Source organism: Peromyscus leucopus, chromosome 10 (assembly GCF_004664715.2).
Source record: "Peromyscus leucopus breed LL Stock chromosome 10, UCI_PerLeu_2.1, whole genome shotgun sequence".
NCBI lineage: Eukaryota > Metazoa > Chordata > Mammalia > Rodentia > Cricetidae > Peromyscus > Peromyscus leucopus.
Genome location: NC_051071.1, coordinates 13,057,218 through 13,072,924, shown reverse-complemented (window position 1 = coordinate 13,072,924; position 15,707 = coordinate 13,057,218). Strand labels below are relative to the sequence as shown.

The 15,707-nt window shown below is 38.0% G+C and overlaps 1 protein-coding gene across 12 annotated transcripts in view; it reads right to left on the bottom strand.

The window, feature by feature from the left end:
- The window catches only part of Ehbp1 (EH domain binding protein 1), a 334,331-nt gene that overhangs the window by 92,398 nt on the left and 226,226 nt on the right, over window positions 1–15,707 (bottom strand). For all 12 annotated transcript variants that reach the window (XM_037208953.1, XM_028876340.2, XM_028876338.2 and 9 more), the window contains 3 exons: window positions 5,788–5,966; window positions 5,152–5,200; window positions 27–917 (listed from right to left, as the gene is read on the bottom strand). In XM_037208953.1, the coding sequence (XP_037064848.1) occupies window positions 27–917; window positions 5,152–5,200; window positions 5,788–5,966 (1,119 nt within the window). The remainder of the gene's footprint in view (window positions 1–26; window positions 918–5,151; window positions 5,201–5,787; window positions 5,967–15,707) is intronic.

Here is a 15,707-nt window from a genome sequence, read left to right as displayed (position 1 = left end):
TATACCCATTCTTCTGGCCCACTTACCTGCACTGCTCTGGTGGAGGGATCAGCATGGTTTAAAGTGTTTCTGTCTGAATCTGGATCAGACTCTGCCTGCCGCAGAGAAGCACAGACATTTTTCGTGAAGTCTGCGTCTCTACTGTATGAATATCCAAGTTTAGAAGGAGGGGATAAACTTGGCTTTTTGATAGCTGATTCGCCATCCGATCTGCATTCTGAAGGTCTGGAATTTTCTATTTTCTCTTGTTCCCAGTCACTGCTGGTGTTTACAGTCTGAAGCTTTTGCTCACAAACTGAGGGTGGAGACACATCCTTCTTTTTACCACTGACATGAAAGTCACTTAATTCTAAGTTCTCAGCTTTCAGCAGCCTCTTCTTGCCTAACAAAACCAGTGCTTGGGCTGCATCGGCACTAGACGTTAACCCAGGGTCATCGGACCCTGAAGTCCTTCCCGAGCTCTGCTGGGACTTTTGGGGCTCTGTGTCACTTTTAGTCCTGCGGCAGGAAGGGGAGGCTGTGCTTGGACTAAGGTGGTCATCTGGAGTCTGGTGCTCACTTTCTGACTCTCCCACCCCACTCTCAGTTACAAACACCGAGTCGTCCTGAGGCAGGAAGTCCACTGCCCCGCTGGCTGGCCGCTGCGGCTCAGGCTCCCGTTTCAGATCGCTCAGCTCGGCATAGAATTTTTCTTGATCAACAGAACTGTTTGTATCTGTTTCATAATTTCCGACTTTATATGTACTTTTACTGCTGTTTTCTTCTATCTGAACCACATTTAGCTCTTGTCCGCTAAAATGTGCCCTTATTTGATAGAGATAAGTCATAACAGTCAGTTTGTCAGGGATTGCTAATAAAACCATATCAGAAGGTTCCAGTAAACGGGAAATTCCAATGCTGGCAAATCCATCGTAAGCCTTCAAAGAGAAGAAGGAACAAACAAACATGATATACGGAACAGCTCAGACATCTGTTTTAAAGGGAGCAAAATGCTAAAGCTTCTTGTTATTGTAGGGTACATAAAATTACCGATACTATACCACAGGAAAAGAATCAAATTTCGAGTAAAAAGGAGAAAAGGGGAAAATCCTATTAAATAACGTATTTATCCACAAGCATAAGATAAGCAAAACTGTGAGCTAAACAAAAATGTTAGAATAAAATTTTAAGATGAGGACTGAGGTATGAAGAAATGTTTGCCTAATGTGTCCCCAGCTTTTATCCTCCCTGCCGCCACTTTTCTGTGGTCATGTAATTATAGCAATGAAGTTCTGCTAGGCACATCCAAAGAACTAATTTATACTATTTGCTTTAAAATACAGAAAACTATTTAATCGTAGAAGCATAGAAACCTTTAAAAATACACACTTAGGGCTGGTTTTCATAATGAGGACAGGGACTTTATTTTACTTCATTTGTTCTAGAAAGGATGAAATGTTTTCAATACTGCAACATAGCTGAGCCTGTGAGGTTGCATTGTATTATTTTGTTAGCCTTTAAATGGCTGTGGCACATCAGGTTTTTCTAGTTTGGAGAACCAAAGCTGTTTCTCAATTTACAATTAATTATTGCTATCCTGAACTAACCCCTTGAACCAGCACTGTGTCTCTCGGGAAGCATTCAAAGTCTCCCTGAAGGTCTAGGTAGACACTCAGAAAGAAAGAATTCTGCACATCTACTGTTGCTTTTCCATGTTAACAATCTCTGTTCTTGACAACGAGCTGCATTTAAGGAGCACACTGAATGTTTCTCTAAGAAATGCTAGGAAATTATTTAATCAAAAGAATTTTTGTGCTTTTACACCAAATTTCTGCCTCTGAATTTAATCTGTATTCTTTCTATACCTTTAACAAATGTGAAGAAAGAAAATGAAAAATAAATTGTGCTATTAAGACCTATTCAATTTCCACAGATTGCAATATGGACACTTTAAAATATCTGCTAGAGAGGTGGCTCAGTTGGTGTACATGTATAGACTTGTTTGCTCTTTTACATGTTCTAAGAAAATTAAAGTCATTTTCTTCCTTGTGTGTCTTGACTACTTGACTGACAGACATCAACAGCAGGCCATCAGGAAAAGCACCACAGGCAGTATTCTGAACATTTCCTAATTATCTAAACCGAGGACATATTGGTTCAGTTCAGATGCCACAGGTAAATACCTTTTGTATTGAGTTCTTTCTCCAGACCTGAAAAGATGATTAGCTTCCTTGAGAGGAAACTCCTGCTGGTGTTTTGCTTCACACAGCAATTCATTTTATGCATACTAATTATATTTTAAAACAAACTAGGTTTCTTACATATGAGATAAAAATTTTGGCAAAGAATTTTCCCACAGGTTAACTTCTGCTATGGTCAATCATGTGTTGTAACTGTGTGAAGAACGAAGACAGTGTTTTGTTTGTTTAAAAATATTTTTTTAAAAAAACACTTATCTGTCTATCTATCTATCTATCTATCTATCTATCTATCTATCTATCTATCTATCTATCTATCGTGTGTGAGTTTGCACTGGGGGAGGGGGGTGTTCATGTTGAGAGTATGTTCTCTTTCCACCACCTGAGTCTCTGAGACAGAACTCAGGTTGTCCGGGCTTGGCAACAGACACCTTTACCACTGAGTCATCAGCAGCCAAGGATTTTTTCAAAGGAAATTGTCTTATTTATTCTGAGGTATTAATTTAGTTAAGGAAGAGTCACTGACAATTATATTACAAATAAAGTGGAACTTGAGACAAAGATTTTGTTTCTTGCATACTCTAAGTGCAATTGACAGCACAAGATTACCAGGGAGAATGTTGTAAAACAAGAAATAATCTACAGGTAGCAACTAGGATTCTCAATGTAGGTATCATGTAATGTAACACTGTAACTATGTATGCTGACATGTACTAAATAGTGTAAGAAAAGAATCAGTGTTAAAAACCTTATTAAAAATCAAGGTTAACTGCCACGGAAGATCTATTTGATATCTGGGGATTGAACTGGTATCCAGCCATGCTAAACATTCAGTTAGCTACATTGCTCATCTCAAGAAAACATGTAAATGGAATATTCTTCCCTATGCAGTAATATGTAAACCCATATATAAGTCTATGTTACCTAAACCTTAGTGAGATTCTATTTATAATTTAAAATATATACAGTTAGGCAAAAATCAATAGTTTCCTTTTCAAAAATTAGAATAGTAAAGGAAAGCTCTATTTAAAAAGTAATCATTATTTAATTGATAGGGTCTTGCTATGTTGTTCAAGCTAGTTTTGAACTCATGAGCTCAAGAGTTTTCCTTCCTTATAGGTGTGTGGCACAAGTGACTGGCCATTAGCAGTTCATTTTACAATGCTGATATCTGCATTTAAATTAGGTTGGCACTTTATTCAAATGCAGGGAAAGGAAGATAAAGAAATGTCACCTCTATGGATACAGTCTAATTAATGAGAAAAGAGGCAATTTCCTTTAATAAACACCGGCTTTCTAAAATTATGTAAGAGGTAATTCATGAGAAGGATTTACTTTGTAGAATGCCTACCAGAAGGTGCTGGGGACTGACCCCAGACCCTTCAAGTTCTCTTCTTCTTAGTTAAATTCCTAGCCCCCAAAAGGCAATCTCTATGAAGAATAGGGAGTAATTTTCAAAGACTACTCCTTTGGGGTTGCATATTTCTATTTACAAAAAAAAAAAAAAAAATGACAGTTTTAAGTGTATTATAACTCTACAACTCACATTAAGCAAAAAATTTGCTTTGATTTAAATTCTTGTTAATTAAACTTCTACCGAGATTCTAAGATGAAAAAAAGTGATAGTTCCTGTAATTTAATGATTTAAAGTATATTAAAAATTTTGTCCCAGCCAGAGGTTATTTACCACTGAGTTCTCTGAGATCTTTGGCAATGGATTCCCATCTGAGAGTAACGTTATATAGCTATAAAGCATACAAAGTACAAAGGGCCAGTTACACTAAAAGTGCAACTATTAAAATATAAAACTGAATTTGGGAAACAGTAAAATATGGTTTAATTAACACATTAATTAATACATGTGTGAATGTATACACATATGCACACAAATACACAATCTCATGTAGCCCAGGCTGACCAAGGTCCTTGAACTAATCCTCCTGCCTCCAGCCCCAAAGTGCTGGGATAACAGGAGTGTGCTACCCTGCCCAGTCAGTAATGAATAATTTGAAGAAGTTCTAAACTGTCATTTGCAGAGCTCGCCAACAACTGTCGTAAGATATGACGATATATGAATTATACAGGTGACACAACCTTTGGCATGGCTAATACAACTATGATTTGTCACCACGTTCACAACTGAAGGAAACACAAAAGTTCAGTCACAGAATTATGACATGATACATTATACAAAATACGTTTTCCTGCAACTGTGTTCAAGGACTTGCTGAATCCTATCTACAGACAGACTTACAGATAGAATCTACAGGTTAAAATGCCTATTCTAGGACAACAATCGCATTGGTTTTCAATTGAGAAATTCAATTCAATACCAACACTGAGTATGTATTGTGAGCAGAGCTTGAGATTGCTTTTTCTGCACACATACTATACCGCACACGAGACAAACACATTCACCAGCCTTAGCCCCAGTCAGCTGGCCCACGAGGCGCCAGCAAATCTTCTCTATGCAGCTGTCCTGAGGCTGATGGGATCAACATCGTCACATGCCAGTTGGGAAGTTCTGATCAATTATATAATTATATATGGATAGAAAGTAAAAGAAGAACTGTTGTTTATCACTGCTTTGCATTTACAAGCCTGTATATTCTTTTTTGCTTACCCCTTAGGTTCCTGCTTTTATCTCCTAAAATATTTTTCTAAAATGACATAATAGTTATGAAAGCCTTGGGTATATTCTTCAAAAACTCAATGTTGCTCTAAAAGCAATCTGGTTTATGAAATACTTAACAGTTAATGACGAGCATGCACTGGCTCTGATGTCTTCTTCGAATTGTGATCTTTAGAGTCCCCGGCAAACCGGAGGAAACTATGCACCCGATTTAAACTGCAGGAAGCAGTCCACCTTGGTAAGCTGCAGTTACGACCTCATCCCAAACCATCGCCTTTCCCCAATGCACACAGACTTGCCATGCAGCCACCACAGACACCGCGCCCTGCCGGCGTCGCTCACCTTTTTGTTGTTTTCTTTAATGTCTTGAGGGTTCAGAGACTTGTAGTCACTAAGGGAGGAAATGGCACAGTGGGAATATGAAACAGTTGATAAAAAGAACTGTCAAACAAACTGAAGCTAAAAATCTGATATTCAGTAATACCAAAGGGTAACAAGCAATTTCATAGCAGTTCAATCAACAAAACTAATAGTGTGGAAAAGTACGGAAATAAAGAAATAAACAAACATTGATTACATGTTTCATTGCCTGAAGCTTTCACTCTAAAAGAGAAGTTAAGGCAGAGGAACGGAGACTAGCTTTCCTAAGGAAATTCACCATGGGATAACCCCTTATTAGCAATATACAAAGGGTTACAGGCTTATTTGTCTCTTATTTGAACACTAATAAAAATTTCATAATAAAGTCAGTTTTTAATAAGATTAAAGAGAAAAATCAGTTTAAAAAAATAGAAAAAAACATTTTTAGTACTGGGAGAAAGTTTGGTTTTCTGACATATACTTCTCAAAAAAAAAAAAGAATGTTCTATAGTTCAAAAACAGAGATAGTCAAGTATTTTAGGATACATGCTAAGAAATTCTTCTATGTTCTTTTAAAAATGCCTGTTATTTACAAATATTTATGACATTTCTACTTACATTAAGTCTGGTCTAAAGTGGTGTAAGATTGCACAAAAAGATAACCCATTTCTCCACGACGTGGTGAAGTTGGTGATTTTCACACCCCGGTAGTTTTTTGTAACTTCTTTGCACCATGCAAGCAAGGACTGACTAGCGTTCGGCTTTTGCCCCAGAACAGGACTTGGTATTGGGCTTGGCTAGAATATAAGAAAGAAAGAAAACAAGAGTGGGAAGGGGACATTAAAAGAACTTAATGGAAGATAAAAATTAACATTAATTGACCTAACTAGATCATCTGAAACCTTTGATGTCAGTTTAGGTCCTTCAAAACTGTCATTCACGACAACTGTTGCCTCTGAGCGAGAGACATAAATCTTAAGTTATTATCTTCAGTTTTCGCCCGTGGCATTTGCCTGACAGTGAGGTAGAGAAGCAGCATTTCAAACTTTGGTAAGAACAAGTCATGAGTGTCTTTGATGGAAACATTATGTTAAAATATTTGAATAGTTCAGGCTCAATAGCTGTGCAACTCTTACATACTACAGAAGGCTTCCCAAGTGCAATCATGAATACGACTGGGTAAAAGAATGCGGGAGTCGAACTGCAGCAGACTGCGGTGCTGCAGCTATTTTCAGGCATTGAGAAGGCAGTCACCGTAAGTCTAAAATACAGAACAACTCAACGACAGCCATAGTCAAACATCCTACCTAGTACATTTGGTAACAAGGATCATTTTAATTATCAGCAACAGGCACATTTCGGTGTCAACAGCACACAACAGTATATATTCTGGATATGCTCAAAATATCTCCAAATGACTCCTGAGAGTAACTTTTGAATAGTAGAGTTCATTGTTTGTGTTTAAATCTTAAGCACATGTTTCCTTTTGTCCATATGTTTAACACCATGAAGGTCATAGAACTAAGACTATATTGTAAGATTTTAATTTTAAAATTTTATTATTCTTAAAATCATGTCATTTGCTTTTACTGCAAATGTTTTATGATAATCGTGAAGGCTGATTCAACTGAATCCTACTTAATATTTTTGAACTTTAATCCTTTTAATCAAAACTGTTAGCTGTGAAAACAGAAGAACCTTGTAAAGTACAATGAGAGAACACTCATTTACCCTGAAATCATTTAGGTTTAACCAATGATCCCTTCTTACAATAATGCTTACTTGAGACAGATCAATGATCAATAGTAGGTCAGTGCCAAACTGTTAAAATAATCAACTAGGAATCACCAAATATTTAACTTCTCATTTCTATTATCAGATTAACAAAGCATTAGATAAATAATCACAAACCTAACAAAGCTCTATTCTTTAAATCATCACCTCTACAAAGCAAATTCTAAACAGTTCACTTTTAGATTTATTTATGTGTATGAGCGTTTATGTGCCTGGTGACCCCAGAGGTCAGAAGAGGGTGTAGGATCCCTTGAAAAGGGAGTTAGGGATGATTGTGAACCATGTGGATTTGGGGAGCTGAACCCAGGTTCTCTGCATGATCAACAAGTGATCTCAACCTGTGAGCCATCTCTCCAGACCCCACACAGTTCACTAATCATAAAAACCAGCTGGTGAAAAGGCTCAGTGGATAAAGGTGTGTGCTGACCAGCCTTCCGACCTGAGTTCAATTCCTGGAACCCACATTGTAGGAGCGAGGAGACTTGTGCAAGTTATCTTCTGACCTCCACACAACAGACACACACACACACATATAAATGTAATAAACAAACAAGTTTGGATTCATTCAGCCCAATATAACATACGTAAAATTGATTCCAAATCTAAGACATTTACTTTAACTCACTTAACTTTCAACCTCATGTGTAACAAGAAAGTAAATGGTCTACAGTGACTTTCAAATCCTTCTGGTCACTTATACTTATTTAGATTGATTTAAAGTGCAATGATTAGGCACACATATATTTTTCTAAATTTCTTATTTATTTTCCTATCACTTAAATAATTACCTTTGTTATAATATTTTCCATATAAAATTGCTAAAAAAAAAGCACAGAAGCATCTGAGAATAGGGTATATGTCAGGTAGGTAATCTGCAATGATCTTTACACTGATTCATTTGAAACATACGCCAATATAATCCTGAATGATCCCTATCTCTAAGAAGGCTAGGAGAACTAAGCAAAAATTTGGATTTGTTCTGGCCAGAAGCCTATATTAAGAAGAACAATTCTCTTTCCAAAGAAGTCATATGCAATTGAGAAAACTGATGAAATTACAAGCCCCATAAATGGTCACGTTAGTATGCAGAAAGACAATCAGCAGATCTACTAAATGAATTATCAAGCTACTGTCCTTCCATCTAATATTCTGCAGAGGGTCACAAAGAACTAACAAATCACTTTGAAAGTGTCCACATGTAGCTGGATGAGACAGTTAATTTCTTATTCTAGTCATGAAGTGGGTTATTTGATTTTGTGTCTTAGTTTCCTCATCTGTAAATGAGAACTCTAATGGTAACTATGTACAGGCAGACACAGATACATTGTGTTGTAGTAACAAGCCCTCCCTCCTCACTACTTCTTACCTACCATTCTTTCCCTGGATCACTTTGAATAATACTCACCTTTTATTGCTCCTTACTTATTTGTTCCAACCTTTGCAGACATTCCTCCATGTCCTGGTACTCTCCGATGTTTGAACACTGACCTTCAATACGAACTTCTCAGCTTACATATTCTGCACCATCATAATAATACAACCCAGCTCCATTATCCAACCCTGACACAGCACTCTTGATTTCTTCTACCTTGCTCTAATTTCCAACAATATTCATCTTCTTGTGTTTTATATATATATTCGTTATACTTACTAGTTAGGATTTGTTTGATTGTACTAAATAAAAACTCTTCCAAGACTTCCAATTTGCCTTGTTTACTAACCTATCTTAGGTTTTCAGGTTAATTTCTGGTGCACAGTAAATAATCAGTAAATACTGTTAAGTGACACAAAACACTTAACGAAAGATATGGTAGACTATTCAGTAAGTAACTTCAATTATCATACTGTTATCATGCACCATCAGGAACATCACCATACATCATCAGCACTATATGTCACCATGTATCACCTGCATCATACTGTCATGCACCACCAGCACCATACTACTACCACCACACCATACCATCACCACTGTCATCACACACCATCACCATACCATCACCACACAGCATCAGCACCACACCATCACCATGCATAATCAGCACAGAATTTTTTTTTTTTTTTTTTTGAGGCTCCTTTCTAATTTCAAAGACCATGAATTTGTTTAAGAAAATGGAGTGACTGGCGGGAGGACGAGCTGGCTGGCCCTTAGGTCATAAGAGCTGCAGAGCTGTTCCTGCCTCTCACCAGCTGTAGCACTCAGGAGAGTGGCCCCTGAACCTCTCACCTGGGCAACACAGTAGAGCTGGCCCTGGTGGTGTAGGTGTGTGTGAGCCAGCCCCAGGGCATTAGAGCAGGAGAACTGGTCCAGTGTCTTGCTCATCACTCAAAGGGTGAGTTAGCCAGGGCAATGCTGGAGAGCTCACCCTGGTGGTGAGGATGAGGGAGAGCTGATGGGCTGACCAACCCAACAACCACTCAGGCCAAAAACCAGGGATACGAGTTGCTCCACCCCAACATCCATCCCATCTATGATCTGCTAGAGCACAGGAAGGGGCAGGTCCTGTAGAGCCAAAGCTGCAGGATCTCCATGACACAGGGTGACAATAGGTTGTCTAAGAGGAGCCCCAGTGAAGGCCCAGTATCAATGGTGTAGCAGAAACCAGAGGCCTCAAGCCAGACCAATGACTCTTGGCAACAAACACTTGCAAGTAAAGATGTATGGATAAAAGGGTATACTGTGTGACTTGCTGTCACACTACAGCTTCCATGATGAGATTTATGACAAGACTTTTCATTTATTTATCTTTTTTTCTCTTAAATTTTATTTTATTTTATTTGAGGGGAGGGTTGCAAGAGAAGAGGGTGGATAAGAAGGGATGGGGCAATGAATGGGATGGAGATGCATGATGTGAAAGACACAAAGAATAAATAGAAAGTTTAAAAGAAAAGAGAAAATGAAGTGACATGATTTTTATAGACAAAGCTTTAACTAGTAAATAATATTTATATCTTGATATTTTCTGTGTGAAACAGCATTCATGCAATTTATCTGATGAAATAAGCTAATTTACTGTTTTCCAAAGAAAGGAAGATGCCAAAATCTATCCATCAAAGGTAGAAATGAAGAGCTGGGCATGCTATTGCACACCTCTAGCCCCCATACTTGGGAGGCACAGGCAGCAGATCTGAGTTCAAGGCCAGCCTGGTCTACATAGTGAGTTCCAGGACAGTCAGGACGACATAGAGAGACCTGGAGTTAAAAGAAAAAAACAAGGTAGGAATGAATTTTCAAACATAATTTTAATACATTAAAATAGCAGATTACTGCTAAAAATAAGGTCACTGAATTATTCTTCCTATCAAGAGCATCTCTTTCAGAAAACCTTAATGACTCACTGGGAAATGCCCTTAATTTTAGTAGCTATGAGCAACAGCAGCCCTATTTCTTCCTGTTCTACCCTGGTCTAGTTTCCCCTCTTCTGCAGTCTCCCTTCCTCCATGGGCACAGCCACACATTCCTTTCGGTATTTCTCTGGATGGTTTTCTTTCTATCCACACTTTGGGCTGATTCACTCTCAAGATTCCAACTATCACTCCCATGCAGATGATTCCCAAATGCACATTTATGGTTCCAACTATCTCAAGATGACATTTTTGGCTGTCATTACTGCCATGTAAAATTTGAACTCAGTATGTTTAAAATCATAATTCTTCCTTGCAACCTGCTCATTTTCATTGTGTTTGAAAACGATACTGCTATTATCCCAACTGTATGGATTTCAACCTCAGAATCACTTTTAAATTCTTCTTTTACACATCCTTTCTCACTAGTTAACTGGATGGCAATTATGTATCCATGTTATGGTGATGATCTTTTGTAATCCTGCAATCTATCACTTTTTGCCTTAGTCTTCCTTGATGCAAATTCTCCCTTTTCTGACCCATTATCAAAGCACAGTATTTTTACAACATAGCTAACATCTTTGGTGGTTCTCAACACATACCAAATGATATCACAACATTTCTGCATGCTAAGTGTACTTACTAGTATGATTCACCATTCTCTGTCTATGCTTTCCTGCCTAAACCCCAGCTTCCCCATCTCCAGATTGTCATACAGATCATCACTTCTACTTAGAGGAACTGCTGTCATACATATAACTGTGACAATGCCACATTCTTCCTTCAAGATTCAATTTAACTGTCATTTGCCCAAAATCTCATCCTAATTCCCAGTCAGTAGGCAGGAACCCCGTCAATGTTCTTTTGATTCTCTGTGTCTCCTACATGACTTTTCTTTGACTACACTACAATTTCCCGTGGCTCTTACATGGCATTTCTGACTATGCTATGATTTTTCCATGGCTCTTACATGGTGTTTCTGACTACACTGTGTCTGATTCTCTACAGAGCATCTTCTTAAGGCGGTCATAAAATACATGCTGAGTATCAAACACATAGCTTACATATGCCTCACAAGCACTTTGTGGTAGGCTTTTCCAAAACATAGTTGAGGAAACTCAGGCCACACAGACAGGAAGTAGATGAATCTATACCATAGTGTCTCCATACCAAACCCCATGCCCTCAATATACATTTCACATTCCAAGATAATGCGGCTTTCAGACCTCAGTAGATATTAGATAGTTCTTAAAACTAGCAAAGGTCTTAGTTAACTTCTTCAGAACTTGGATCACTGCGCTACAGATACTAAATTAATTGGTTCAATAAGTCATCAGGCACCCGTTTCACAATTTTGCTACTCCAGAGACTGAAATAAGAGGATCATGAATCAGAACATCCCAGGCAACATAGCAGGACCTGGTCTTAGTACTACTGAAACAAACCAATAACAACTACTCAAAACAATCTACTCAAAAGAACTCAAACCTCAAGAGTTCCTCATAAACCCCTCTGCCCATTCTGTTGGGCTTTAGATTTTAGACTAGAACCAGATAAGAACTAACTAAGGCCACTTCAGTAAGATATGCACTATTACTACTAAAGCTGATGAGTATTTTGGTCTTTATGTGAAGATTCTTAGAAACTTTCCTCAATTATTGCAAATCGTGGTTAAAGAACATTGGCTGGATCTGATTTTAGCATTTGGTAAGCCAAGAATAACAGCAATGGTGAGAACAAGAACATCTGCATCTGTATTATTCGGGTATCTCTGTCCCTGTCCTCTTCCTCTCTCTTGCATCTCCAAAGTGACCTCACTTCATCTCTCTCCTCTCCTTTCCTTCTGCTCTACTCCCTCTCCTCTTCCCCTCCCCTCTTCTAAGTAAGGGCTCTCTAGTCCAGCCTCTGGCCCACTATAAGGCCTTGAGCTCCTTAGGCTCCTGCCTTACCACAGAGTTGGAATTACAGGTGTGGTTACACATGTATACACATGCTAGAGACTGAATGCAGGGGACCATACATGCAAGGCAAGCACTAAGCTGCATTCCTGGTGCTCACTTTAGTCCTATAGTAAAAGTGAAGTCGTATGACGCTACCTGATAACTCTAAGATTCACCCTGAGATTAAAATAATATTGACAAGTTTTAGTTACATTAACATATATATATATATTTTTTTTTTTTTTGGTTTTTCGAGACAGGGTTTCTCTGTGTAGCTTTGCGCCTTTCCTGGGACTCCCTTGGTAGCCCAGGCTGGCCTCGAACTCACAGAGATCCGCCTGCCTCTGTCTCCCAAGTGCTGGGATTAAAGGTGTGCGCCACCACCGCCCGGCCAACATATATTTTAAGAGCAAAAAATATCAGAAAGTTTTTAATAGATCTCCAACAATTATTCCGAAGCACAGCTAAGTCAGACAGCAAGTGAAAGTCAACTGGAGGAGTGAGCCGGCAGAGCTCCAGCAGCAGCCTGAGCACCACTGCCTACCTCCCAGAGTCACAGGATCAGAGGTAAGCTGAGACAAAATATAACAATATGAGCTGGGGTCACTACCATCGACCTTTACTGTGAGAAGGGAAGCCGCAATGCCACAGGGACATGTACCATACTCACAGATCAGAGATTCAGTTTTGTGAAGAAACTTAATTTTTCTCCTTGGAGACAAATGGTTAAACTACTGGTTCATTCTCAATGAAGAAACAATCAAATTTATCCAATATATTTACCATTGCCATGAAAAATATATAGGGTAAAGATGACCTCTTATCTGTGTTACAAGGCAACAGTATTTAATGTAAAAATTACCCATGCTTGATGACCTGCATATAAACCTGAGGGCCTATGAATAAACTCTAAATGCCAACCAGAAATAAATGCTCCAGCTTCCTGTGCTTAGTATATGCTATAAACAATCAGATCCTTAGGAAACCCAAGGACTGGACATTATAGCATCATACGCCCTATAAGCCTCTTCGGTCCACATCTAGAGGACTTATCAACTTACCACCTGACAACAGCTATGTATTTATGACACTTGATACTGTAATGCTAAAACTTAAGATTCTTGTCCTTCTTAAAGTTAAACCTGGTGCTAAGCAACTATATGTATTTTTCTCTGATAAAAGGATTTATTTATACCCAGAAAATACAAAAAAATTCTTAAGGCACAATAAGAAAATAAGGTCAACCAATATAATAATGGGCAAAAAATGAAAGAGTACTTTCAACTTGCTACTTGAATATAAAATGAAATCTAAGTATTCAGAAAACATGAAACTTGGCCCAATCACATGAGTTTTCAGAAAGCTGCACATGGTACTAACACATGCTTTCCTTAGAAGGACTGACATTTTAACAGGTATTTTTAATTGAAATGATGATAATGAGATTAAAACTATTCACTGGCAAGGATGTGGAAAAAAGCATTTTCATTCAGAGTTGATAAAAAAATTCTGGTGACATCTATTCTGTTAAATTTTGAAGGCATGCCCATACAATTCCTAGGTTTATAGCCTACAGAAGTGCATGCTCACCTAGCCAAAGCAACACATGCATAGTGAAATATTTAAAACAGCACTGTTCATAATTTTCCAAATATGAAACTATCACCAAACAATAGACCCTACCTAGAACACAAGAGGAGAAAAGAACAGACTTCAGATTTGAGTGGAAAAAAAGAATCAGCAATTATATTAACATTTTTCATAGTGTATAATCACAACTTAACAACATGTGGAATATCTACATGAATCCCGATATCTGTGTTTTCTATACAAGCAATGCAGGGTATAATAAAGCCACACAGCCAAGCCTAGGTATTAAAAGACAATGACTACAACTGCCTCCTTAGACCAGACAGCAGACTCTGGGAAAATGGGAAACAAAAATGCTACAAAAATACAGTATTTATGTTAATATATATAATAGTTTACCATGGAAATTTTTGATAAATATATTTTTAAATTACTCAATTTTTATTCTCAAATGTTAATTCATGCAAACAAGTGCTCTTTGGGAGTCCCAATGACTCTAATATTATTCTTACGGTAAAACACACATAGCCTAATATTTACCATCCTAGCCTTTTAATAAGTATAAAGTTCAGGTTTATAAATTCATCAATGGCATATTCATAACAACTATTCCTTCCCAGAAGTCTTTTCACTTTGCAAAACTGAAAAACCCTATGCCCTTAAGGAACAACTCCCCATTTACCACTTTCTATACACCCTGGCAGCATGCGTGCCTATGTGTGCTGCCGAGGCTCAGACTAATGGCACTGAACACACAGGCTCTATACTTGAACCACACTCCAGCACTCTCTCCATGACATCGATTGGGGAGGTACATGACAAAGGGAATCACATAATTTTCTTTTTATGGCTTTTTCACTTAGCATAATATTCTAAAAGTTAATTCGTACTAAAGTATTTATGAGGCTTCCTTCCTTTTTAAAATGGGAGCATCACTGCATTTTTTTGTGCACACCATGTTTTGTGTATTCATTCATTTGCTGACAGACAGCAAGCTCCTTCGGTGTTACAGCTGTTAGGAACAAGTACTGCTTCTCAACCCTGTTTCCAGTCTTTTGGGTACATACTCAGAATAGGGTTTGCTCTATCAACTCTCTTAATTTTCTGAGAAGCTAGCACATTGTTTTTCCAAGCAACCATTTTATCTTACATTCCCTCCAGCAGCCCATGGGGTTCTGAATTCTCCTATTCCCTTGCTTGGCAATGCTTAACACTTTTTACAACAGTGTAGTAATTTAATGTGTGTGTGTGTGTGGGGGGTATTTTTCTCATTGTGCCTTTGATTTGCATTTCCTAATTATCAGTGATGGTGAGCATCTTTTCATATAACTACTGGCCATTTGTATGTAGTAGGAGAAGGTGTATTCAAATCCTTTGCACATCTTTAACCATGTAGTTTTATTTTTGTTGTTTAGGAGTTCCATACATTTGGTGGTTAGTAATATATTAGATGTATTATTTGCAACTATTTCCTCCTGTTTTGTAGGTACCTTTTCACTCTGTCTGTCTTGACTCCTACAAGTTTTAAATTCTCTTGTACTCAATTTTGCCTATATTGGTTTTTGCTATCTGTGACTTTTGAGCAATATTCAAGAAAAATCATTCCCAATGATCCAGTGCTGTGAAGCTTCTTCCCGTGATTCTTTCTAAGACTTTCATGGCTTTAAGCTCTTATATTTAGGCGTTTGCCTATTAGGTATAGGAGATTAGGTAACAGTCCACCTTCATTCTTTTATGCGTGATATAAAGTTTTCCAAAAGTATTTGTTGAGAAGGTGGCTCTTCCTTCTGAGACCACTGAACAGTCTTGACTCCCTTGTAAAAGGCACTGGCCTCGTCCTACGTAAGGTGTTCATTTCTGGTTTACATG